Source organism: Archocentrus centrarchus, chromosome 11 (assembly GCF_007364275.1).
Source record: "Archocentrus centrarchus isolate MPI-CPG fArcCen1 chromosome 11, fArcCen1, whole genome shotgun sequence".
In the NCBI taxonomy this organism is placed as follows: Eukaryota; Metazoa; Chordata; class Actinopteri; order Cichliformes; family Cichlidae; genus Archocentrus; species Archocentrus centrarchus.
Genome location: NC_044356.1, coordinates 4,723,995 through 4,751,866, shown reverse-complemented (window position 1 = coordinate 4,751,866; position 27,872 = coordinate 4,723,995). Strand labels below are relative to the sequence as shown.

The 27,872-nt window shown below is 43.9% G+C and overlaps 1 protein-coding gene across 1 annotated transcript in view; it reads right to left on the bottom strand.

The window, feature by feature from the left end:
- Positions 1-24,101, bottom strand: part of dbpa (D site albumin promoter binding protein a) — a 41,895-nt gene extending 17,794 nt beyond the window's left edge. Inside the window, 3 exon segments of the mRNA XM_030740995.1 lie at positions 16,407-16,605; positions 17,881-18,149; positions 23,304-24,101. Of these exon segments, the coding sequence (XP_030596855.1) occupies positions 16,407-16,605; positions 17,881-18,149; positions 23,304-23,499 (664 nt within the window). The 5' untranslated portion in view covers positions 23,500-24,101.
- Between the last annotated feature and the right edge of the window lie 3,771 nt (positions 24,102-27,872).

The window sequence follows — 27,872 nt, the reverse complement described above, 5'->3', positions numbered from 1 at the left end:
CATCGGGCCTTTCTGTGTGAAATCGGCATGTTCTCCCCGTATCTGCGTAGGTTCCCCTACAGGTTCCCTCCCCACTGACAGGCGGTCAGTGGGGTTAGCTGGTGATTGGTTGTCTGTCTCTCTGTGTTGGCCCTGCAACAGGCTGGCGACCTGCCCAGGGTGCACCCTGACCCTCCCGCTATGGTAGCTGGGATAGGCTCCAACGCCCCCACCCCTCCGATCTGAACTGGATAAGCCAAAGAAAATGAATTTTATATATATCTAGTTTTTATAGTATTTTTATTGCTTAGGATCTTCATTTTTTTTATAAAAGCTGGCTTTATGTGATTTGAAGATGCAGCAGATTTCACACATGCAACCTTTTTTTTTAATGAAAATACGACTGAAATTAAATAAAGAGTCAAAGAAACAGACCTAAGCTGTTTGAGCTGGAAGGATTTTTGTGCTGCTTCAGACTGGATTCTGTCTCCCTGTTCGATGTCAGGTTCTGAACTCACACTGACGCTCATGTACACACCCAGGCAGGCTGGGACTTGCTGCTGCACGCACAAACAAACAGCCGGCCACGTGCACGTTCACGGGTGTGTGAAAACGCCACAAAACACACACCTAAACACACATGCCAGAAACAATTGAGTCCAGGTGACACACCCCGGGAGTCTTGTTCCTAATGTCAACACACTGGCTGGGAGTTATGTCACAGCAGTGTGGATATAGTAGTGGCTTCCTCCTCTGCTGCTCTCTCTCTCCAAATCACTGCTCACGCTCTGCCAATGGTCAAATCAGATTATGGCACACTGACTGGGCCTCTGAGCTCATCACATGACTAGACATGTAGAAAGACGTGGCACTGGATTTCACAGGTTCGTTACCCTGAAGAGGGGCTCTTGATTGAAAACAGCATCTGTCTTTGGTTCATGTTTGCGATGAAGAGGTTTTCTGTGCCAGAGCTTCCTTTAAACGCAGATGCACAAAGATATGCTCCACAAATATTATACAAAAACTACTGAATAGGACTGAAATCCATTGAGGGAAACCTGCTGGACAGCTCGTATCATCTTTTAGGCAGAGCTAGGCTGCTGGCAAACAATCGTAACAAACTGAAGCAGTTTTTCACGCAGCATCTGTCACCTGACAAAGTGCATATGTGAACAACAATGTCCGACACACTTCGACAGGACATGAGCTGGCTTACCCGACAGCTCCCTGCAAACAGCACTAATGCATGAACAGCTCAGAGAATTTACCGCTAGCAAGTGTGCATCAGACGTTCCTTTGACTAAACCAGTTCAAGCCAGTTTTATTTATATAGCGCCAATCACAACTTCAGTCACCTCGAGGTATATTGTGAGGTAAAGACCCTACAATAATACAGAGAAACCTGAAGACTCAGACTTCCACCTGTGAGCAGAACTTGGTGACAGTGGGAAGGAAAAACTCCCTTTAAGCAGGAAGAAACCTCCAGCAGAACCAGGCTCAGGGAGGGGCTGAGGGGAGAGAGACAGGACAAGAGACACACTGTGGAACAGAGCCAGAGATTAATAATAACTAATGATCAAATGCAGAGTGGAGTATAAACAGAGTAAAAAGAACCACTGCAGTTCAAATGTGTCTGAAGCAGACTGTTTCCTGCTGTGTGCTGCATGTGAGAAAGGACAACTGTGGACATCATCCTGACCTGGTTCTCTCTAAACTGTCTAAAATCCATGTGTGAAAATGACTCGAGTGACTGAGGTCTGATTTTTATAATGAGCAAACCATCAGGAATATTTAACGTCCGATCTGAGCCTCTGATGTGATTCACATGTGATGTTAGAACCTCATAATAAATCCCTCAGTGTGGGGACCTCAAAGCCCAGTAAAAACAACACCAGCAGCAGTGACTGGGATCACTGGAGGAACGTGGACGTTTCCAGTTTGTCGCACCACTGCTCAAGCCAAAGGTGTTCACACTGTAGCTGGATGCACGGCACTCGCTAAGATGAAAGTGAACCATCCAAAGAGGCCTGTTTGCTGAACGTAGCCTCACTTGCCTAATAAAATGCAGAAAAGTTGCCTCATGGTTCCTTCTCTCCTCTAAGCTCACACAGTAAACAAGAATACCGTATTTTCCGGAGTATAAGTCGCACTTTTTTTCATAGTTCGGCTGGGGGTGCGACCTATACTCCGGAGCGACGTATATGTGACATTTATAACACATGAACCAAAATACTCCAGCCACTTGACATCTCCGTGAACTGCAGCTTTAAGGCAGTCTTGCGTAACCTGTGGGCGCAGTGGATGGTGGATGGAGAGCACAGCTTAACAGCAACTGGGAGAATGCGCCACCCAACTTTCCTGGAAGTCATTGGATGGATCAAGAAAACATGGGCTTCAGTGACAAACCATCCTGTTGGGATTCAGAAAGGCTGGAATAACTGGAACTGCAGCTGACGACGAGTCTGACTAACGCGACACAGAAGAGGAAGCGGCGCTTCGTCTACGGAGTGTACGGAGTTGTTTAGAAGTGACACCGAGGATGAAGAATTCAATGGATTGATGGTTTGGTTAACTTGTTAGTATGTTCTTTATGCTATGGTTATCTGAATAACTTAATGTTACGTTAACATACCGAACACGTGTTCCTTGTGCGTCATGTAGCTGAATGTGTTACGTTAGCATAACGTAGGCGTAACCGTGTTCGTCCTGTTCTTTAATCCATTATTATTTTAAATTGCCGTTCAAGATGGAATTTCTGCTCTGGGTCTCAGATTCTATCAAACCCCCCCCCCAAAAAAAGGGCGACTTATAGTCCAGTGCGACTTATATATGTTTTTTTTTTCTTTATTATGCATTTTTTGGCTGGTGCGACCTATACTCCGGAGCGACGTATAGTCCGAAAAATACGGTAAGCCCCTGTTTAAGGAAAGCTTGCATGTATAGTGTGTGGTTAGCCTCTTCATCTCACTGAGGATGAAGAGGAGGCGACGGTTTGTGTGTGCATTTAGCTGCAGAGAGAAAACAGGGTGATGTGTTTTTAAAGGTCATTCGCACTCTGAGTGAGGACAGAGGATGCTGCATTTGGATGGAAGGGTTTGTTTTTGTTGGTTTCTTTGGACGACTTGTTGAGTTTGTGTCATCTGGCTGCTGTTGGGCTGATGGGAAACCGTCATCCTTACAATGTAATAATACAGAAATGTGAATTTGTCATCTTAGGCCTTTTTTCCTTAAGTCGTACATTCACTGCTTCATAAATCTCTCTTAGCTCTGCTGCCCTTAAAATCTCTCCTTCTAACCCTCCTCATGTCTTCTTTGCTTTGTCCTCAGTGTTTATTCGTTCTGTAATCTTCACTGTTTCCTCTCCTCATACCTCTCTTTCCTCCTCCAGCCCCTCCCTTCCCTTCCCTCCCTCTCTCTCCAGCTCTGCTGCCTCTCTCGCTCCGATGCTTTCTGCAGCGGCACGTGACGCGGCGGCTGCACATGGCCCGAGCGTGTGAGAGACAGAGAGAGAGAGAGAGCGAGAGAGATTTCAGAACATGCAAAGCGACTCTCCTGACTGAGCTCGCGCTCTCCCCCTCCAGCACTGCTCTCCATCTCTTCCTCTGTGCAGAGTCAGTGTCTGCTTTAACCCTTCTCTCGCCAGGATTAATCACAATCCTCACTGTTAAACCGCCTCATGCCTCAGCCTGGTATTGTCCTGCATTCTCATTTTATTGTAAAGGCACAAGAGTCCAGTTCCTTCTCTCCATACGCAGCTCAGGATCTAAACAAATTTATCATCTAGAATTAAACATTTTCCATTTGACTGGTGATGATTACTGAACGCTTTATCGTGGATTCTTCCAGTCTAGACGCTGGTATTTGGCTTCAGATTGAATTAAAGCAGCTCTCTGGTTAAAAGCAGATTACCACTCTTATTTATATTGTTCTGAAGGCCAGGGACAGTCTAATCAATGCTTAGCTTGTCTCTCTGAGGGAAGGTGAACGCAGAAATATGTGCTGGAGTGGCTGGACTGCTGACTGTTAACAACATGTGCAGTTTGGCTACAGAAAATACAGATAAAATGTATTTACATCGATGACTGCTGTTATTCAAGCTATAGAATGTAAATACATAGAAATTCACATATAAACCTGCTTAAAGTAGCTATGCTGATAAAGAAATCTCTTTGTCTGGAGCCTGTAACAGGCAGCCATCAAAGTCTGTTTTTGATTTTGGAAACATCCCATCTCTAGGACCGCTTACTTGCCTTTCCAGAATGTCCAACAGGAGCTACTTTACAGAGTTACCAGAAACTGCAGCACACAGATCATTTAGAAACAATGGCTTCATCACACAAGCTGATTTTTCACATTTATGCTCCACTCAGAACATATCTTCATTTCCAAAACCAAATCAAAGGCTCCCAAGTCACCATTGTTGTTTGAAGTTTGACAAAAAAATAGTATCCACCCTCCATCATCATCCATCCATCCATCCATCTATGCACCCATCCATCCATCCATCCATGCATGCATGCATCCATCCATCCATCCATCATCTATGCACCCATCCATCCATGCATGCATTGATCTAGCCATCCATCCATCCATCCATCCATGCATCCATCCATCATCCATCATCTATGCACCCATCCATCCATGCATGCATGCATCCATCCATCCATCCATCCATCATCTATGCACCCATCCATCCATGCATGCATTGATCTAGCCATCCATCCATCCATCCATCCATCCATCCATCATCCATCATCTATGCACCCATCCATCCATGCATGCATTGATCCATCTCAGGGGTTGATTCAGCTTATTGGTGCAGTCCTCCACAGCAGTCCCAGTTTCTCATGTAGCCCCTTGAGAAAATGAATTGGCCACCTCTGATCCATCTTGTACTGCTTATCCTTAACTAACACCTCCAGCTCTTCCAACCCAGCTAATAACATAATCACTCCAGTGTATCCTTTGTCTACCCCCAGGTCTCCTGGTTCCTCACCTAGGCACCATCCAGGAGCAGCGAGTTTACTCTGAACTGCTTCAGAACGCCTTAGCTCCTCACCCTGAATTGGTATTTGTACTCCTGCGATGAATCTAGCTGTAGGTACCTTCAGAAACCCTATGCTATGGAAGTTAATGGATGAACTTAAAGGAAGAAACCCCAATGCCAACTAGTGTTTTGATGGTGAAATTGCAGAGCAGCACAGGCACATCGTGCAGAAATATAAGCAATGCCAACAGAGTTGGCAACTTGGCAACAAATTGAGCTTCACTCTGAGGTTGTGTTAGACCAAATGCCTTTCAGCTCTTGCTACTCTTACAAATACAGCTTTAGTGTCTCTGGACCATTTCAGATCTGCCAGATATTCTGCCCTGACAGCCAATGGATGAGATACTTCCTTGCAAAGAACAATCAATGGCTGGAAGTAACAGAAACGTACATCTGAGAACAGCTCAGGTTGAGTGATTTGGAGAAGTTAGAAGCAAGGCTGAGATGTAGATGATCTGCCGTGGTGACCCCTGAAGGGAGCAGCCAGAAGAAGGAGAAGAAGAAGAAGAAGAAATATACCTTCAGAACTTCCAACGAAGTCTAAGGATTCACCTGTTTTTCTCCAAGAATCATACATCAACAGCTACACACAAACGGATATTTTTATGACTGTCGAAGGCATCTAAATATGGTAGAATCTCAGCTGATTCAACTGAATCGAATTATTTGAAACTCATATAGATGTGCATTTGCATCAGGCACCTTTCAGAGGAAACAATGGTAGTCACCTTGCCTGTGAAAGGGACACAATAAGAGGTGCTTGTTGGAAAGCACCTGATGGTTGTCAGCCTATGAGTCCTGGCCAGGCTCAGGCCAAAGGAGTCACATGAGAGCACCCACCTGTGGGCCTACCACCTGCAGACCGCAGGGCCCGCAGGGTCCTGATGTTTGGTGGAGGTCAAAGGCAGAGGCCAAACCTGGCTTTAGGGCAGGGGTTCTCAAATTTTTATTTGTTCATTTATTTTTGGCACACCCAACCTTAGCAGCCAAAAGAGGTTCACATTTCCAACACCATGGAATTTTGCAAATCAGTCATTAACAATATAAAAGTGTTGGATCTCACAGTAACATCAGCAGACTCCAGTTTGCTTCATTTCTCTAGAGAAATTGTATTCACTCAACTTAGGTCCAGCCCATATTTGGCTCCAGGTCATTCGCTCCCACCTACAGTGGAAAATGGAAAAAATACCGTCGGCTTATATGCTGTCACTGAAATTTAAAACCAACATCACTGTAGTTACTGCGACTGCCAGCAGCGCCACAAATATCTAGTATCTACTTTCAGCATCAGGATGGTGTTTGTTCAGCTAACGACAGCTTCAGCTGCAGCACTTTGAGGAACTTTCAGAAGTCCGTGTGTTGGCTTAAAGCCCCTGAGCTTTCATATGAACAGATCCAAACTCCATCTGCTGATGGAGACTCGGTGATGAGGTTAAAAGCTAAAGAAAAGCCTTCAGCTAGGATTCATCATCCATCCATTAACTATACCTGCTTATCCTTTTGAAGAGTGCTTCCCTCTGACCCAGCACTCTCTGTATAGTGTTGCCTCATTTCAGTATTAATAAAGAAAAAACCCTGAAATGGTGACCTTACTGACTTGTGAGGCTGTTCATGTTGTGGCTTTTCCTTGCCAGGCCAGGCAGTGTAAGAGCAGCACCTCATCTGGGTTAATTTTAGGATGTTAAACACAGTGAGAGAAAATCTGGGGCCAAAGACACAACTAACACACAAGAATCAGCTGCATTTCCACTGCAGGGTGAAGCATATTCAAATGCTGATGCCTCAAACTTCAAGTCAAGTCCATAAATAAATAAAAGCAAATCAAATGTGGATCCCAGCTGAAGGTCCCAGTTTAGACACAGCGTATAGACTCGAGCTTATTTGCCTGTTTAAGTTTCTTCATTACAGCCATATTCCCATGTTTGTTTTTCTCTGCACTTCCCACTCAAGCTTCACCACTTCTGCTTTCACCATCACTGTCCTCATGCGTCTGTCTGTCAGCAGGATTTAAAAACTGAACAGATTCCTATGAAGTCTGGTTGACAGATCCGCCTCAGGCAGAGGAACATCTGATTAGATGTGGGTGGTTATTCAGATTTTCATCTTCACATTTCTTCCCATGCGTCTCATGTCATTTTTCTTCCACGTGTGTGAAACTGTGTGTTGTGACAAGATGACGTTACTGATTCAGATGTTTACGTGTCGAATTCTCAAAAGCAAAGCAAAAAGTTCAGCAAAGAACACCTTAGCTGAGAAAACACGTGCAGTAGATGCTTTCGCATTGCAGTTCAATGAGTTCATGCATCCTCCAGCATGAGGATAAAACCCGAGGTTAAAAGTCTGTTTTTGATCAGCACGGTCTCAGAGTGAGTGAACTGACCTGGAAGTGCTGAAGCAAAGCTGCAGCCTGATTTCAAATGCAAGGAAAGGTGATTCATGATTATTTTTCCTGGGTCTAGGAAACAAAGGACAGCTCTGTACAGAGACAGAAGGCACACTGTTCACTTCTTATCAGGCCTTCTTAAAGCTGCACTGAAAGGAGCTCACCTGCTTTTGTGAAGCTTCGTCCACAAGTGGAAACTACGAATCACACAGCAGGTGATTAAAATCAAGCTTCACATGGACACATTCTCTGATCTACTACATAAAATATACATAAACATCAATACCTGTTTTGTATATATATATATCTTCTAAACTAGTGAAGAGCCCACGCAGAGGGAGTGTGAGCCGTTTTTGTAGCTACAACTGGATAAGCAGACAACATTTACAGATATAACCTAAACGAGCAGGTGATCATTAAGTTTGGATTCAGGAATGCAGCTGCTGATTGTGTGATTTCACCTGCCAAACATGTCAAACAGGAAGCCTGTGGGCTGCAGCTTTCTCAGGAACCGCTCATCCAAACGGCGTGAGCGGGTGACTGAAGTCATTCATCACACGAGACTAAAGACGATAAACACAGTCAGATAAAAATGAACACATCCAGCTGTCTTTGTTAGACCCAGTTTGAGTTTCAGGCCATCACAGTGATTGAATCTTATAAGAGTCAGAACTTTTTGGTTAGGGTTGGGCCGGTTTGAGGGTTAAGACTGGATTTTAGACTTAAAGTTAGATTTAGATTTAAACTGAGATATTCTAAGAGAGAGATTCCTGATTTTTATTCTATGGGAGAAACAGCAAACAGCCAAGATGTAGCAGAAGTATAACTTTCAGGGAGAAAACCTCTTTTAACCTTTGGGCCAGTGTTTCTCAAACTGTGGGGCGCGCCCCTCTGGTGGGGCGCAGGGTCATGACAGGTGGGGAGTGAATGACCTGGGAGGAAAGTCATGTGGAACACATGTTGGACATCGGATTAATTCTCACGGCAGAACAAGGAAACATTAGCAGGTGTGTTAGCTTAGCGACCAGCGAAGTTCTCCACCGTCTTTTCTGATCGCCATCGTCGCTGAAAGATGATGAGAAACCATCATCATCGTCATTTTGACTTATGATGAGAACGCCATTTTCTGTTAATTTTAACCATATTAAACAAAAACACTGACGTGTGTGTGTGTGTGTGTGTGTGTGTGTGTGTGTGTGTGTGTGTGTGTGTGTGTGTGTGTGTGTGTGTGTGTGTGTGTGTGTGTGTGTGTTATTTACAAAGATCTAGGTGAATGCCGTCCCTAAAATACTGTTTGCACCACACACATAATAAACACTTAAGGGATGTGATCAAAGGTGTTGAGCTGAGTGCTGCCACAGGAGGACTGCATCACTGTAAGCTGTGGCGGTTTCCTTGCAACTACACAAAATCTAGTGAAATTCAGTTAAAGCTAACCATTACAGCTTTATTCATAAGGACTGGGTGTTTTTTGGTTTTTTTTGGAAGACGGTGAAAGACATCAAAATAGTGTTTGGTCTCGCTCTGAGGCTCAGCTGATTCCCAGCAGACGGTTTTCAGGCTAAGATCGTGAATCAAAAACTGAGCCTGTGAGGGTTAGGCTGTTTTTGAGGGGGAAGGAAAAACCAACATTACATTCTGGTGCTTATTTGTGTCGACGTCCTACGGTTTTCTGATCACAGGTGCAGTTTTATGTGTGCAACAAAGAAGCCCAGTTTGAATATTTAGGATTTACATCATTTTAAAGAGGAAACAGGTGAAAAATGTCACCAGAGCTGCTTATAAAACCCCAGCTGTAGCCATATTTTTGTGTTTTCCCCTCCCTGTGAGCTGTTCTCCTTTTTGCCCAGAATGAATTAAAATCAAAGTAAAACATGCGCATGTGGATGAGATTATTATTTCCAGTCTATTTTCCATCTATTTCTCTAGCTGATTCTCTCTCTCCCCTTACAGCTCTGTAGTAATACTTCAGCTCCACAACGACCTGAGGGATTTCTGCATGGATGCATCATCCTCAACCCAGTCACGTGTTTATAATTCAGAATAAAGAGCGCACACACACACACACACACACACACAACGATGAAAGCATGTTCATATTAAAGCCTACATAGTTGCATGCAAATGCCACGGCATGCATGTGTGAAGTGCAGCGTACTGTACGCACATACACACAAAGGTGGAAAGAGTAGAGGCATGCATGTGTAAACACACACACACGGTGTGTGTTCATAGACTCACACAGAAGCACTCGGGGCAGATATGAAGACTTGCAGCAGTGCTTTTCTCTCCTCTGCAGCTGCAGCTCTATCCTGGCTGAACCTTGTGAATCTCATGTGTTCTCTTTCACAGTATCTGCAGCTTGTTTGCACAGAGAATCATCTCCTCTCTTATTGTTTATGACTCAGAATAAAAGAACAAACAGCGGCCCAGGCAGATGTCTTAGACTCTGTTTCCCCCTTTCTCCTGTGTCCTAACCCCCCCCCGTCTGCATACTCACAGCATTCAGTCCTAGTATAAATGACGCACAGGGGGGAAAGCTATGATCTGATCTGACCTAAACCAAAGCAAATGTGAGGAGCAGCAGCAGCTGATATGAACAAATTCAAACCTCACGACGCCCACAGGTGGTCCACAGTTTTCAGAGTCACCGCTCACACCTGCAGAACATATTTCTTAATTCTCCAGGAGCTGACATTAGATGTCAGGCTGAATTCTGGGTGCATGGTAATAAAAGTGATGCAAAGCTTCAATGAGCAGCTGCAACAAGCTGATAGAAAATATATATGAGACACTGTCATAAAGTGTGTGGGAGAAAGATTTCACTTCCTCTCAGATGTAGCTGCTATACTGCGTTTTCCCTCCCTTCCTTCACTCCCAATTAACTCCCTGAGCTTTGTATGGAACACAAAAACAATCAGCTGGTGTATTCACACAATAAAATGAAGATGATAAACAGGCTCGCATGTTTAGGTGCCAGCAGTCAGAATGGTACCATTGAGCTACATGTGATTCTCAAACCTCCCCTCCTCTTCCTGTGATCTGATTTCATTTTTATCCTATGAAATGGTGCATGTGCTTCATTAAGTTAGCTAGGGTTTTAAGGTTGTACTCATTATTATTTTAACTACATAACTTGTATTTAAAAAAATAGCCACTGTGGCTGTAAAACTCCATTCTGAAGCCTCGATTTTAGAATTTGAGCCATGGCCATCTTTGGTTTTTGGAGCCAGGAGCAATTTTGGTGAGTGAAAAGCTAACAGCTAATGCTAACAGTATCTTGGGCAGTAGGGGTGCACTTCAAAGCTAGAGGTCACAGTTATGATATTCCACCATGGTGGCTTCATTTTCATGAGTTTCTTATTTTTATCACAAGCAGGAATGTTTCATTTTCTTTTCTTCTTTTACTGAAATAATAAAAAGCTAGGACAGAATACAAAATTTGCTACAAGGACGTCCCGCAGATGGTTTCATTTTGGACATGCGAGCTGCATCCACAGACTGAATGGGTCTATTTTCATAGATGCAGATACACTATCCTGCCAAAGGTCTTTACTCACCATCCAGATCACTGAATCCAGGTGTTCCAGTCACTTCCACAGGTGTATAAACCAGCACCTAGGCATGCAGACTGCTGCTACAAACATCAGTGAAAGAATGGGTCGCTCCCAGGAGCTCAGTGAACTCCAGCGTGGTACCGTGATAGGATGATACCTGTGCAACAAGTCCAATCACTGCTAAATGTTCCACAGTCAGCTGTTAGTGGGATTATAACAAAGTGGAAGAGATTGGGAATGAGAGCAGCTCAGCCATGAAGTGGTAGGCCACGTAAAATCACAGAGTGGGGTCAGTGGATGCTGAGGGTCATAGTGCACAGAGGTCATCAACTTTCTGCAGAGTCAATCACTACAGACCTCCAACCTTCATGTGACCTTCAGATCAGCTCAAGAACAGTGTGTAGAGAGATTTCTCTGGGTGAAAAGAAACCAAACCAGAGGAAAAGGTTTTCAAACTCATCGAATGATTCGGGTAATGATAAGTAAACTAAAGGTGTGAAAACACCTTTAAGCGCACAACACGATGGCTACTTTGTCTCAAAACTGCATTTTAAAGTCTCCAAAAGGCACCAACACCACAAACATGGACAAGAGATCCAATTCAGTGACTCAAACTGACACTCGTGGTGACATCAGTCAATGCTAAACATTGAAACAGGTGATTTAAAGCTTTAATCAAGTTCAAATGGATGACTTAGAAGAAAACATACCTGTACAGTTACCACAGAGGAGGGAACGATTCATAGAGCCCACAAACGTAAAATTAGAGGAGAGCATGGGCACTGACTCACTTTTGGAACGGGCCTCAAGTCGCTTTCACTTCTGCGCTGGCTTCATTTTAGCTCTGCTGCTGCTTGAGTTGATACATCAGAAATGGATCCGAGCATTATGTAAAAAAGCTGAACCTACAGATTACAGCCACAAAACATTTTAGCGTCTTTTAGCTCATTGTTTTGGTTTTACTGGATCGTTGTTACTTTGGTTACAGCTCACATTAGAGCTGTGTTCATCCACCACAGGAAGCTGCTTTCAGAGGGGGAAAACTAGCTGCAAGCTGTGAGCAACTGGCTGCTGAAAACAGTGGAGTTAAGCAGCTAAAGAGGCAGATATTTCCCTCAGGAGTTACAGACCACAGAGGAGCTAAAAGAAGAGCGAACAGCAGAGTTACATTAATCTGGTGCACAGAAATGCATCTGAAAATGAAAGCTAATGCTGCCGGTGGATTTACAAATAAACAAATGTTTGGTGATATGTCATATTCATACCATCTACAAAGCTTACAGATTATGGAACAACAGCATGGAAAGAGACTTTGGTTGCATATGGTATAAAGGCACTGCGTTAAAGCCTTCTTAAGTCTGCTTAACACCAGAGACACATGAGAGGTTATTATATGAGTGTCCTCAGCGTTTATGCACAGTTTTAGGAACAGAGATGGTAAAACTTCCCGTCCACAGGCTGCTGACCGGCACAGCTCTGAGACCCGGCTTCTCTCTCTGTCTATCTCTTCATTTAACGGTGACATTTTGATGACAAGATGAAGCTTCACAAATGAGAAAAAGGACTAAAAAAAGCTAAAATAATTGTAGCATAGATAACACAAACAAGATGAATCTCTCTGTTCTTCTGTCTCCAATCATCTACTTTACACGCTCATACAATCATTATCTTCTAATGGCCGAACATTTACAAAGACATGCGACAATCTGTTGTCAATAAATCAGCACAAAATTAGCTGTGATGATTCACTGGATGGCTCACGGGACAAAAACATGACGGTCAGCGTTACAAAGAATGGCTTTGTGGTTTCAATCAGTCAGAACTGGAAGTTGTCAGACTTTTCTCCAAAAGGGAAAAGAAAGAATAGATAGATGAATAGATTAAAACAAGAAAGAAAAGGAAAGACAGACAGAAAAGCTCTTCTGACGTTCTGGCAGTTCTGGTTCACATCAAATGCAGCAGAGAGAGGAAACAATAAATTATGAATATATAACGGATGAAAACTGGCTGGTGGAGAGAACCGAGGAGGGCCAGGGAACAGGGTGTCAGCCATTTATTGCACTGAGATATAATTAGAGAGAATCCTGATCTGGTTATTGTTAGAGGCACTGAATGCTTGAGTTGCGCTAGTTAATATAATGGATTGTGGGTCTCGGTCCTCATTAGTGCCAGATCACATCGAGGCCTTTTGCACATACAGCTTCATATATGTCTGAGGGCATTAGCTGGAGCACAAATGCTGCCTTCTCACATCAAGATGTCTGTTTTAATCTCACTGCAACAAAGCTTGCTCATTTTTTATTTTTGTGCTGAACCTGTTTAATCATTAAAATCTTAAAAATATATTTAAAAAAACACATTTCCCCTTATAAATTTAAAAGTATTTTGACAGGTAGCTCAAGTACATAACATCTGGACAACACATTCATTTGTGAAAATGTCCATTACAGCTGTTTAAAAATGAATAAAACTGCCCGAAAGCCCCACCACAGTTTTTCATCTGAGTATTTTCAAAGGCAAAACGACCCCCTATGAGCAGCAATCGGTGACAGTGGGAAGGAAAAACTCCCTTTAACAGGAAGAAACCTCCATCAGAACCAGGCTCAGGGAGGGGCGGTCATCTGCTGGGGGGGGGGGACAGGACAAAATCAACTGCATAATCATTTTCCTAAAAATAAAATAAAATTAAATTACTAATGAGCAGAGATGCCAAAAATTGCAGTGCCTCTAGTGGCCACTTGAGGCTGGCTCCAAATACAAGCCAATCCCCACAAACAGCCATCATCAAATGTCCAACTTTACAGCAGAATTAAAACTGTTTGCAGCCTGTTTTAGTCCCTGTGCATAGTTTCATCGTTCATAATGACTGAACGCAGTTGAACTTCTAACCACATTTTTCCAGACTTGTTACAGACAGGGCCTCGTTGATTTATCTGGCTGATTGAAGACCCTGAACGGAGCCTCTGAACTGAGCTTGTGGTGACTTCTCTAGCATTTTTAATGCAATTATCTGAAAAATAACATGATTTGATAAGTGGTTAATTTTTAATAACAGCTAATTCAAGATGTCTGTTCTCCAGTTTTGGTAAATCAAATGATAATATATTTTTTATATGTTACTTAGCACAAACAGCCAGGTGTCTTTGGATCTCTGCATTGGGGTGTTTTCACTCCGATTGCCGTAAATGTATAAAATCAAGTACCTAACCACGCAATCTACTTATACAATTATTTATGAATGAATGGGTCCCCTTAACGATCTCACTGTAGTAGGACGCCACCACAGAGATTCCATGATCGACTGTAAGTGGTATTACTGGAAATGTTGAAGAACCACAGCAACTCATCCATGAACTGGCAGAGCTCAAATCTACAGCGCGGGTTTGCTGAGTGCTGAAAGCATGTACATGTCTCCAACACTCTGCTGACTCAATACCTGCAGAGCATCAAACCTCTTCTGATATTAACAGCAGCATAAATGTGTGCTGGGAGCTTCGTGGCAGAGCAGCTCCTGTAGGTGTAATGTGTGGGTAGCCCAGTACAAATACGGTAGCTTGGGGTTCGATCCCCGGTTGCTCCAGTCTGCATGCTGAAGTGTCCCTGGGTGAGAAACTGAAACCCAAGTTGATCTTCATTGAGTTCACTGGAGTTGGAACATTAGATAGAAAGCACTAATGCACAGAAAAGGGTGAATGAGGCATGGCTTCTTCTTGCTCTCAGCAGAAGTGGACGCCTTTTCTTTTTCCTCCCAACCCCTCCTTATCTACCCTGCTTTGCTGCTTCGCTGTGCTTGAGAGCCTCTCTCTACACATCTTCCGAACTGGAAATTAGAATTATGGATCTGGTCAGCTGGTCTCTCAATGCTATTGATCAAATTTTCTCCACGAGGAGAAATGGGAAAGGAGAACCCTCTTGTCCCAGTGAGACAGACCCGGCTGGCTACGTTATGGATTCCTGGGGAGCGTGGAAGATGACATGCCTGGCTGCACTGTTGATTGAGGACGTGGAAGACGCATACATATTTGGCCTATTGATAACAGGATTTCCTCTGATTGGACTGGGGGATACCTGATTTATCATGAAATTCGGAAAGTCTGGGCAGCGTTCGGGCCTTGGTAAGACTGCCTGGCCAATGTGAAGGTATGTGCAGAGCAGTACACACCCAGACTCAGTATCTGCTGGAGCTGCACCGCAAGTTGGATGCAAGTCTTGAGGCTCACAGGCCAGCAGCGGCCGCGTCCGCAGGCAGAATGGATTAAATCTCGGAGAAGTGTCTGTTTCTGCGCGGCGAGGAAGGAACCAAGAAAATTCGGATGATTGGATTTTTCGCCATTGAGAGTTTCCAGTAAGACTGTAGGGCTGTCGACAGCCTGTACCAAAACAACTGTACTATCTGAAATTTGGCTCCCTGGCTGGCCCTGGATGATCTCATTTTTCTCCTGGATGTTAAGTAAACAGATGCTCTATGCCCCCGCACTATCCCGTCTTCTGACCTGTGTTAACTGGTATTCCTAGCAACCAAGGCTGCTGATGAGCATCCACCTCTTATCAGGAACTGTTAGCTGAGGGGGGAGCTGGATCAGCTCCTCCCTTCCATCCCCACTCTCCCCACCCTAGTGCTTTCCCATGCAGTATATGTGCTCACACTATGCTATGCAGAGGTTTTTCCAACCTCATATTGTGCCCCGTTATGGGGCAAAGTATGAGATGCTTTTTTTCTCCTCACCTACCCCACTGTGTTCGCTATTGTTTCCAGCAAGGCCGCAGACACTTATCTCCCACTGTTGTTTGATTTTTTTGTCGTTTCTTGGATGGGTGTTCTGGAGCGCCATTTCGTTATATGTTTGACATATAATAACAGTAAATAGATTCTGATTCTGACGTTGTATAAAGTGCTCATGTAGAACCAGTCCATGTGGAGTTTATAGACACAGCTTTCTAACCAAGTTTGCTTGCATTAGCTACTAACTTACCTCTTCACCTTCTCACCTAAATATGGTCACAACAACATGGCATCTAATACTTAGAGTCAAGACTTCAAATGTGGCTATGTCATTTTTTAAGTAGTCCATAGAATTCATGGATGAACTAAAAATAATCATTAGGCATCAAATCAATCTGTCAAAATGCCAATTTGAATTGGCCACAAAGTTATAAAACTGCCCAGTGGTGGACCCAATAAAAAAATGCTATCCATCAGTCTGTGAATCATTTTGTAGCTCATTTAGCTTAATAATGTCACAGAAATAACTCTGCAACCGAATACCTCCAAATGTCTAATTTTACCTGACAACAACTCAAAATCACAAAATTTTAACTTTACAATCACACTAGACAAAAAAACAAACAAAAGCCATAAAATCATCACACCTAAGAAGCTAGAAACAGACAAATTAACCAAATATTATAGCTCCAGTTTATAAAATTCCCAATCACTCACCATGTAGACACTCAGGTCCTCCCATCATGCTTTGCTGCTGTTGAGGTGGTGGTGGTGGTGGCTGTGGCTGGACGGTCTCCAGTCCAAGCAGTGAGGAAGAGGAGGATGACGAGGACATGGAGGAGGAAGATGAGGAGCAGGGCGGAGGAGAGGTGGGAGGACACTGGGAGCTCTGGTTGGGCACTGCAGACTGGGAGCTCTGGGAGGAGAAAACAAGCAAAAGAAGAAAAATATAATTTTATCTTTAAAAGTCTGCTAGGCAAAAAAAATAAATAAACTGCATCAGAGCTGTGAGACAGAAACCACATCTGCCTGCTCTTCAAACCTTCAGTTCATGAGAAGGTTGGTTTAATGGGGGAGGAGCTAAAACTGCTTGTTTCAGACAGAAGGTGAACAGAGGCACAAAGGCCCAGGATAAGATAAATGAGGATCATTTTGAACCGTGAATCATGCAATGCCACTAAAAATACCGAGAATACCATGGTGCTTTGAAAATCTCATTAGTGCTTTAAGGATTTCTTCCAATTAAAATAGTTTGCTTATAACAGAGCAATGGCAGTGTGATATGGTTAGCTTAGAGTCCAAAGATTAATCTCACGGTGCAGTGCACGGCCCTATGATCATGACTTATTCACAGTTCAGAAGAACAATGGCACTGATGCACATTAGCCAGGAAACTAAGCGGTGAGCAAGCTGTGCAGGGACAGGTTAAAAGTGCACTGACATCATGCCAGCGTGAGACAAACATTAAAATCATGCTTCACATTTTAGCTGTTCATCATCATTATCTGAATCCCAGAGTGTGTCCTAAGGCTCGCAGTAGGACTTTTTCTACTTTCACATTGTCTTTCACTATTTGCAACATTTTTTGGTCCAGTCCAGGCATAACATATGACACGTTCAAGAAGAATGCTCACAGATAGCACAGAAAGCAGAGAGTGGCTTTTCACGTGGTGTGTTTTATTCTGCTCATTCGTCCTTTGCATGCAGCCCCTGGCTATGAGCAGCTGCAGCTGTAATATGGTTACTGCTCAGACTCTTGAGAATGCAAATAAAAAGAGGTGGATGGAAATACATGCAGTGCGTACGCTGCAAGGAATACTGCAAGTGGGTCAAAAATGTGGGAACTCATAAATAGTTTTAAAAACTCACTGTGAAACTTCAGATCTCCATAAAGCAAAGTGTACTGCTGTTAACTGCTTTAGCCTTCAGTGTAGCAAAAAGAGCTAGCTGAGGTCAGAGAACTGGCTAACTAGCACAGCACAGCATTATTATTGTCATTATCATTATCTGAAGTTTTCTCTATTGAGGAAATTATGATGTTCCTGTAACTGCTCCAATATAAACTCTTCCAATATATTGTATATTTATATTGTTTCTTATTTAGACAGGCCACACCTTATGTATTTATGCAGGTTGGTGAAACTGAGGTAAAGTTCATACATTTGTGGTTTTTGGTCTCCACCCATTTTACCTGCGAGGGGATCTGGGCGCTGGCAGAGCTGGGCCCGTTGCTGTGCATCCCCATCCCGTTCTCAGTCAGGAACTCCTCCAGGTCCATGTACTGCAGCTGGAACAGGCCTCCATCACATGGCAGGGTCCTCTCCCACAGCAGCGGGCCCAGGAAGGCTGACTGTGAGTTGGGTCGCAGCGTGCTGGAGGCCGGGGTTCCTCCCACCCCACCAGCCCCACCGGCGCTGACACCCAGTGAGTCTTCATCAGAGTCCAGGGGCTTGTCTTTGTCTGAGGACAGAAAGGAGTGAGATATCACGTCCATTAAGCTGCTTACATCATTCTGACCAAAGTGTGCAATGAAACTGATTCATCCTTTTTCGTGTTGAGTCACATTTACATTCAGTGTAAATGAACATTTTTAGTGTTTTCTTTCCGATATGACTCTAACTGCAGAGTGAAGGGCTGACATTCTGATCCACACATTTCATTGGTTTAACTAGAGACGACCTTTGGTGACATCATTCAGACTCGTCTCTGCCATTGTCCCCATGCTGTCTTACACGCTTTCCTCTGGTGTTGGTCCTGTGACAAACCAGCCATGCTTATTGTACTCAGGACAGCTTTGCATCACACTGGATACCCTGAAGCATCATTTTTCATTACCCAGTGGTAACCTAGTACTTTTGCTTCCTAAATGTCAGCAAACAGGAATCTGGGAAACGACTGGCTTGTCTGCTGACGTATCCTCTGGGGTAAACACAGATTTTCTGGATTTCCACTGTAGCTAGCAGATGTACAGGCCACATCTTCTATTTCCATCTGCCAGTAATTGTTTATGAATGCAGATGACGTTTAAAAAAAAACATCATCATTCAGCGGTTATTCAGTTCAGTAATTACCACCCCTCTTTTGTTCTCCACGTAGACCTTTTAAATGCATTCAACCAAAGCCGGCTCCGATGTGTTTGCTCAATAGGACTACAAAACGTCTACAAACAAAATCCAGGAGACTTCCTGGAACAGAACACATGGTAGAGGTTAACCTCCTGACAGCCACCATACCACTGCCACTCAGGGGAAGGCTCAGGGTTAAGCTGCACTTCAGTTACGTGTTTAGAAAGCCTAATTTCAGAAACTAGACAACTTTACCTTACATGCACTTCTTTCATTAGACTTCCATCTGAAAGGTGAAAGAGGTGAAAATTCCATATAGAGGGAGGGTTATGAACCTGAACCTAACCCTAACCAAGTGATCATAAACTCATAAACATCTTGTCATCCAGCTGTAATTTGGGACAGCAGTGGCTCATGCTCCAGCTGGCAGCTTCTGACAGAACATCAGAAAGGTTTCCTTGAATGCATTACTCACCCTGAAGCCAACACTGCAAACAGATCAAAATGGATACAGGTGCTAGTCAGGGACGTCCCCACAGGAAGAGACAGGCAGGGATGCAACACTGTGAATGTCTGGGAGTCATGGATACTGTTGAGTGACATATGACTGGTTGAAAACTACATGACAGGGTCACCCATGCCACTGGAGCCTGGACCATCCACTGTGACAACCATCAGCTGCAAAGCATTTATGGCTTCATGCTCGAATACCTCCAGAATCTGAGGTAATATCTGATTGGCATGCAGCCAGTTCAGCAATTCAGATCTCTGAGGTTCAAAGAGGATCAGACCAAAGAAAAAACGTAGAAAGAGAAGCTGCAGAAGCCAACAAAGAGCTGAGGTTTGTGCCCCTGTGTGCCACATGTGTCCTTATCACCCTGCAAAGCACTTAGCCACAATCATTAAAAGGCACCTATAAATAAATTCAGCAAGCTTGCACTCTGACCTCGTACAGAGAGCCCGATGGAAAGATAGACATGTACTTTGACCATCAATAAACCACCACCAGAAAAAAAGGACTGGAAAAAGAAAAGGAGATAAACTGAAGCCGTGCATGGAAATACAGACAGTGATGGCTTTGTACTCTGGTCGTTTGGTAATATTGTTCTAAAGAATTACACTGCCAGCAGCTAACACTGAAAAAGTGGCACACTGAAGAATAAAGCCCAATAAAATAGTAATAAAAGAGCATATTTAACTGGGCTGACAGAGAGAGGGAGGCTCGGTGAGGCTGGAAACTTATATTTAAAGGGATTAAAGCATCTAAAAACGTGAGAGATTCCAGCAGTGGACGGACTGAGAGGTACTCAGAGGGTGGGAGGAGGCGAAAATAATCTGTCTCTGGCAGTATCTTAATCATCTGGCTGCCAATTTAATACGTTTATTTACGAGTGCACAAAATTCACAACTTTCATTTTGTGAAGCCTGTTGGCTCTGTGCTAGCAGTTACGCTTCTAAGCTACCCTTAATGTTAAAAAGAGCAGAACAGGAGGCGAAAGACATGCAAATTAAATTTAGGATGAGGAAGACAAATAATTCAATTAATAAATGCAGCATCGCAGAAACAGGGGCAGTAATGTTCAGGTGTAACATCTGCAGCTTCATCGCCTAACTGCGGCCGTGCCTTATGTTTGGGGTATCTTTGGTGGTGCAATCGTCATAACGACAACAACCGATCACGTACGAGGCAACCTGAGGTTTGATTGGCCCGCCTGCTGTGAAATTTGTGTATACAGAGCAGACAAGCGTCGATTTCTCCAAGATTTTGATGTCAAACTGCAAATACAGCCAAAGCAGTCACCTCACTCTCTCTGCACATGTGCATGACCTGATTTGACTGGTCTCCGTGTTAGTGTACCCTAACACACTGTATCCACAGTGTGCCCTGCCTCACTGTGACAGCTGGGATAGGCTGCAGGCCAGCACAACCCTGAACTGGATAAGCGGTTAAGAAAATGAGATGGGTGGACGGATGATTTGATTGCTAATTGCAAAGTTGAACTTACAGTCAGGGAGAAGCAAAGTGGAACGCCCTTTTTCCAAATTCAATCCAAGCTTTAGGGACAGGGAAAAGGAAAAAGTCTGGGGACTGAAATCAGTAACTTCCCATCCTTTTCTGGCAGATGTAGGTCAGTAAGTGAGGTGGGAGCAGACCAAGAGCTTCCTAATAACAATATGTCGAGTCTATGAAAGGACAGAGCACTCCATCCAACCTGAGCATATAACATGCAGTGATGCGTAAGTGCTTCACTGTTTGCAGTGATGCACATTACAAAGACACATGCATATTAAATAATGTGGCCATAATCCATCACTGGCATAAACGGTGGCAGCAGCAAACCCAGTACATGAATCTGACCAGCCGGAGTGTGGAGCGGACACTTCTAGAAGAGATCGCGGGAGCTTAAGTGAAGTGATTCAAGCGCAAAGGAAAGTGAAAGATCATCTAAAAGCAACAGAGGGCCAAGCCATTAAAAGACATGGGAAAATCCCTTTTCTGTAAAGCAGCATGAGGAGGATCCAGAGGGCGAATGGATGGGAGGAATAAGTGCAAGTGACACAGCTTAATCAAAGTGACACTCTGAACTCAAGTGGACAAGTCATTAAAATCTGACAGACTGCAAACTGACCCACAGCACAGCAGAGAGGAGGGGCAATGTTGCAGTGGAGGCTTGGGAGAAGAGTTGGTCCATGAAAAAATGAGCACTGTGTGGAAAAAATAAAAGAGAACGAGGGAGATTTACAAAGGGAGGAAGAGGAGAGAGATGCAAATAAATGGATCTGGGAAAAAAAAAGTCTGGGTAGAGAGTAAGAGATGAAGACAGAGAAAGTGAGACAAAGCCTGAGAGAATGTAAATCAGCAGAGGGACTGCTGCTGTGAAGCAAGTGGAAGACGAGAAGAGAAGCAAGACAGGAAAGTGTGAGAGGGAAAACTCAAAGACGTGCGATACGGAGAGAGATGTGCTAGATAGAGTGGGTGTTTGTGAAGGCGTCAAACAAAGCTAGCCAGGGGGAGAAAAACAGCAGCGAGGCGAAGGGCTGCATTGTGGAAGGGGAACGGCAGTGAGAATCGGGGCAAAAACAGCTTCTATACGCCCCTGAATGCATCTCCTCTCATTAGGAGGATACTGTACTGAGCTGCTTTCTGACTCCACGGAGAGGCTGTCAGCTGTGCTCACCATCATCTCCTCCTCCTCCTCCTCCTCCTCCTCATGCTCCAGAGAACAGAGCTGCAGTGGCACCAAAAGGCCACCGGGGGCCAATAACATGCAGGGAGCCACTGGACAGTACCATTCCTTTGTTTCCCCCCCCTCTGTGTGAGTGTGTGCGTTGAGTTTATCTATACTCCTGAGGCACTGACTGTTGACAGTCTTTTGTTCTTGTGAGGACACTTTTTTAACAAATGGGCCGTTTTTGCTAGTTTAATTGAGGTTTGACTTATTTTACTGGTAGTTAGCGGAAAATTGAAAATCAATGCAAATCATTGCCTCTCAAGCCTGAAGTGTGTATATGTGTGTGTGACAGCAGCTGACTGGGAGTCATGGTATCCCCACAGCAAGAGAGAGGAAGGAGAGGCAGGCTGGTTAATATTTGTTGTGGCAGCTGGAGGATGGAAACAATTCAGTCCCACTCACTAACCTTTATTTAAACAGACTGAACGGCTGCTGCTTCGGCTGCTTTGGCTGGATTTTTGATGACATCCACTCCAGATTGTGTTTCTTTTTTTACACCCTCTTCTTCCCTCCTCCTCCTCCTCCTCCTCCTCTAGATCATTTCACTTCACCACCATCAAATGCAAAAGGGAAGCTTTTAATATAAAAATGCAGCAGGCCAGAAGGAGGAAGGCTTGCAGAGAAAACAATGTGCATGTGAGTGTGTGTTGGATAAGCAGGGCCTCCTCTGTCTTTTACAATCACACCTACCCACTCAGTCACTTGCACGCAAGCACACACATGAATAATCCCTGTGATGTTTCTGTAAAGAATATAAGCTACTGTTTGTTTTTCAAATCAGAGCTGCAGCCATTATTTCTTTCATTATCTGTTATTGAGCTTAAAAAACAGTCACAAATGCTCATGACAGCAGCCGGTAATGTGTCCAAACCCCTAACGTGATCAGCTGAAAATCAGATGTAATAAGACAGGTAGCCATTTTTCGCATATAAAAGGTGGAAGCCAGACAAAAATCTGGCTTTTTTCAGTTGAGTAAAAGCATTAAAAACATGGCTCAGTAAGTCTTAGTCATATATTCACTGACAAATCAACAGTTCCTTTTAATACTCAGTGACTTTGCAAGGACTGCAAATGTGTGCACAATGCTTTGTAAATACAGTTTATATTATCTGTACTCTGCTTTATTGCAATTAACGTGGGCATTTCCTACTATAAAAATGCGTCACACAGCATATGTAAAACAGAGGTTCACTTCTAAGACACTAAAATGTGCATCTGTATGGCTGAGGTATTTCCTTCGTGCCCCTTTAAGAACTCTGTGCCTATTGGATCCCTCTCTCACACGCGCGCAAAAGTGTACACGTGCGCACACTCACCTTTCATCTCGCAACAGTCCTTGGGACCTCTCTGGTCGGCTTTGATTGGCAGTTGAAGCAGGGTCTTCAGGTTGGTCATGGAGGTCAGGTGTCCACCTTGGGGACCACTTCCAGCCGGGTTGCTGGCCCCAAACTGGGGGCTGGTGGCCCCGGCAGGGAGATCCGGCGGTAGGAGCTGAGTGAGAGGCCTTGACATAACTTCTCGGGAGGCAGAGGAGGAGGAGGAGGAAGGGGGGAGGTGAAGGGAGGAGGAAGTGGAGTGGAGCAACCTGCAAGAGACTATAAGATCAAAATAATCCACTTAGTGATGCTAATTGACAGGCGCGCCGTCAAAAGGTGCGCGTACAGGTGACGCGTGTGCGCTCAGGGTGTCCACCTGATAGTCGCTAGTCCCATGCAAGCAAATGTGCAAAAGAAAAAAGGAAACAAAAAAGAAAGAAAAAAAGGGGGAATTATCCCAAAAATGGCACCATGTTGACCCAATCTAAATCATCCTCCAGGAGTAGCTGTCAGTCGATTATTTGGTCGGTCGATCGCTCGGTGAGTCCGTGGGGAGCTATAAACAATATTAATAAGAGAGCAGAAATAAAGGCGGCAGAAACAGCAGAGTAGAGTCGCGGCGATGTGAAGTCTCCAAGACAGAAAAGAGCGAACAACAAAAGGAAGAGCGAAAAATGATAAGATGACGGAAATAAAGAGATCCCCCCGAAAAATAATAATATCCAGTAGTATGAGAGACGGATAGATGGGGCTGATGGCTCTTATTTTCCTCTCTCTCCCCCTCTCTCTTTCTCTGCCAGTCAGCTGGAACCAACACGGGCCGCTCGTGTGACGTCACCGCTCACGGGGGAAAGGCGCTTGGGGGCGTGGATCATTTGCATACACCGGTCACGCCCACGTACTCAATTAACCACGCCCCTCCTTTCCCTACGCTCAGAGCCACCGCGCTGCATTCACGACACATTCAAAAGCTGGTAAATAGGAGTATATGTAAGTACTACTTCAGTTTTTCTGTATTACAGTAATTCTGAATTGCTAAAACACATTTCCTGAGTCCACCACCCATTTTCCCAAAACCTTAAACACAAATCCAAAAACTCAAGCTAATTCCCCAAAATCCCAGACTCTCACTTCAATATCAAACCATCACTGCAAAAATCAGTTACCTGTGTGCAAAACCAAGCACTGTGGGCAGATCACACACAGCAAGTGATAAATGTATTCAAAAAGACCATCTGTTACACGCTACATCAAATAATTTAAGACAGCATCCAGGGCATGTAGTCAGCAGAAAATGTTTATTCCAAGTGTGTACAGTGAAACACTGCCACAGTTGGAGTGACTTGAGAGTGCTGAATATAGATAAACAAACAATATGTAAATAAAATGATAATAAATAACATACAACAGAAAGCACATCACTGTACGCCAGATTCATTCTGCACCATCATGTCTGTGTGTAACAGCTGACAGCGGCGTTGGAGTTGTGTTTGCATTTTTGCAACACACGTGAAGCGTATTTAGTGACTGAGAACGTGGTTGCTGTTGCGTAAAAGAGAGTGATTGAGTTGCACCGGATGTGTGTGAGTGCCTGAACTGTGTTCACGGTTTGGCCAGAAGAGCGTGTGATTCTAGAAATTCATTTAGGCTTCTGTGGATTTGGTTTAGAAATACTGTAGTACCCATATTGAAACCAGAAACTGATTGAGGAAAGTTTATGTCAGGACCTCAGGCCGGCGATCTCAGCTGTTACACCTGTAGCTGCTCAAAGTCGCTGAATGTCACTTATGTTTTTTAATCAATGTTCTATGATCTCTGGTTGCCATGTAGCTGTGAATCTGTGAATCTAAAATAAAATAAACATAAGCAAAAAAGATTTAAAAATATTTAAGATCTACCGAGAATGAATTAAACCCAGAAATGTACATCATAAATATAAAATGTAAGCAAAACTGTAAAAGTTATAAAAATAAGAACAAAAACATGAAAAAGCTATGAATGTGACATTACAAAAGTACTTTAATGCTACAGTTTTCCCTGAATGCAACATACATTTGCATAAAACGTGACGCCTCCTTGACGCTTCAGCCAATGGCGGACCGTGAGTTGATTCCTGCATGGACCGCGTCCCGCCCCTCGTCTCTCACGCTGTCACTTGAACAGTGAAGGCAAAGCCAGCCTGTGTGTGTGTGTGTGTGTGTGTGTGTGTGTGTGTGTGTGTGTGTGTGTGTGTGTGTAAAATTAAAATGAGATGCAGCTCCTTGGACGTCAGAATGTTTACCTTTCCTGCTCTTCCTTATCTGAGCAATAAGGCAAAATAGGATTTTTAGCCTCAGTTCAAACTGATCAAACAGCGATATTAATGACTCCATAGTAAACACATAAACACGCGGCTCTTCGTTACAGTGTAACTAGAGATACAGTGAAGCTAGGACCGCCCTATTATCCTGGCAGGACACTGAAACATAAATGTATCATTGTTTCCTTAAATATTCGGAGCGTGTTTCCACTCATGCTGAAACTGTTTGCCGTGAGGCTTAAAAATAATCGCGTCAAAGTGGTTAAATTGTCTTAAATCTCGTAAAAACCACCGGAGGAGCGGCGCGTCGTCGCTTTTCTCCCTCTTAGATGTCCCTATCTGACTCTCGCGCTCTCAACAACAAGCACATGGACCCGGCACGCGCCGACTGTTGCCTACCGGCGACTGTGCCGCGCTGTGATTGGCTGAATCTAGGTCACTCGCTGCAGCTCTCGGCGCCCTATTGGTTAAAAATAGGTCACAGTCTCCGCCCACAGGTTTCCCCATGCCATGGCCGCGTGAGAGCACGGCTGGAGAGGAGGAGGGGGATGTTTATGTTTCACTTGTGAAGGATCCGTTAAAGCGCGTATTTACCTTTTCACCGTCAGTGGTCACAAACACAAATACAGCAAGAGCTTCAAAAACAAAGGTGATGTTAATCAAATTAATAAGCAGCAAATCACAGGAAACAATGTAACAAACTAACACAACAGTGATATATTTTGTTTACATTTTAAAACCATTTGAAATGCTTTCCTGTGTATTTTTGTGTCCACATGATGCAGGATCATTAATCTCACTTGTTTCCTGTCAGATTCAGATCTGATCACAGATCACAAAAACATGCTCATAAAATGTTACAACCAAGTAGAATACATAACTGTATTCTTGATACTTGATAATCAAACTTATTGAATTACCACATTGTGCTTATCAATATTAATCTAACTATATCAGTAATAAGGACTTTTTGACTTTTAGTCCTCATACTCAGAGGTAATTTTGCTGAAAAAATACTACTTTTGTGGTATTTTTTCATTACATCACAGTTTTAATACAGTAGACGTCGGATGGCTTCTGCAGGTCCCGATTGTTCCTGACGTTAATTCCAGTAAAAATCATCACCTAAGTCGGATCACACAAGTCGGATTTTCGCCTACCTCGAATGAAAAATCCCGTCCCATTGTAATACATTTCCAATTAAATGGGATCCATAAGTTGGATGAGTTTAGCGCTGAAGCCCTCCTCGGCTCCTGTCCGCCCACTTCCATGCATCGGTTCATTGATGCACACACTAACAACACCTGGAGATCGCTTTAGTGTCTGTATCAGTTCCTTTCACCGGAGACAACCATGGCAGCAGGAGGCAAGCATAAGCTACAAACTCTCACTTACGAGCAAAAGTATGAGATTATAAAATTTGCAGAAGCAAATCTGGAGATGAAGGAGAAGCAATTGCTGCAGAATTCGATATTAGAGCCCAACCTGTCTGATATTTTGAAGAATCGGATTTTATCCAACTTACACTTAAAAAGGATTTTTACAGGTCGGATGAAATTCCATGGGCCATTTGGATCCGACTATTTTACCAAATGGTGAAACTTAACCTCTGAGGTCTACATCAGTCCACATCAGTGATGAGAAGTAACCATAGGCTTTAACCTATGGTATGAAAATATATATCATCTTCCTCTTCTTTCAGCTGCTCCCTTTAGTGGGCGCCACAGTGGATCATCTGCCTCCATCTCGCCCTGTTCCCAGCATCCTCCTCTGTCACACCATCCCTCTGCATGTCCTCCTTCACTGCATCCAAGAACTTCCTCTGTTCTCTTTCCCTCCTGCCTGGCAGCTCCATCTTCAACATCATTTGTCCAGTACATCCACTCTCCCTCCTCTGCACATGTCCAAACCATCTTAACGTCGCCTCTCTGACTCTGTCTCCAAACTGAGCAACCTGACCTGTCCCTCTGATGGACTCATTTCAAGTCTGGTCCATTCTGGTCACTCCCAATGAAAATCTTAACATCTTCAACTCTGTCACTTTCAGCTCAGCCTCCTGTCTTTGGTATGAAAAAAACAGAGCAACCGTCAGCCACTTCCTCTACATGAACACTGTAGAAGCTGGATGAATACCAAGGGCTCAGAGAAGAGCTAGAGAGGCTGTGGGAGGTCAAGGTAACAGTGGTCCCCGTGGTAATCGGGTCACTCGGGGCAGTGACCCCCCCAAACTGGGAGAATGGCTCCAGCAGATTCAGGAACAACATCCGAGA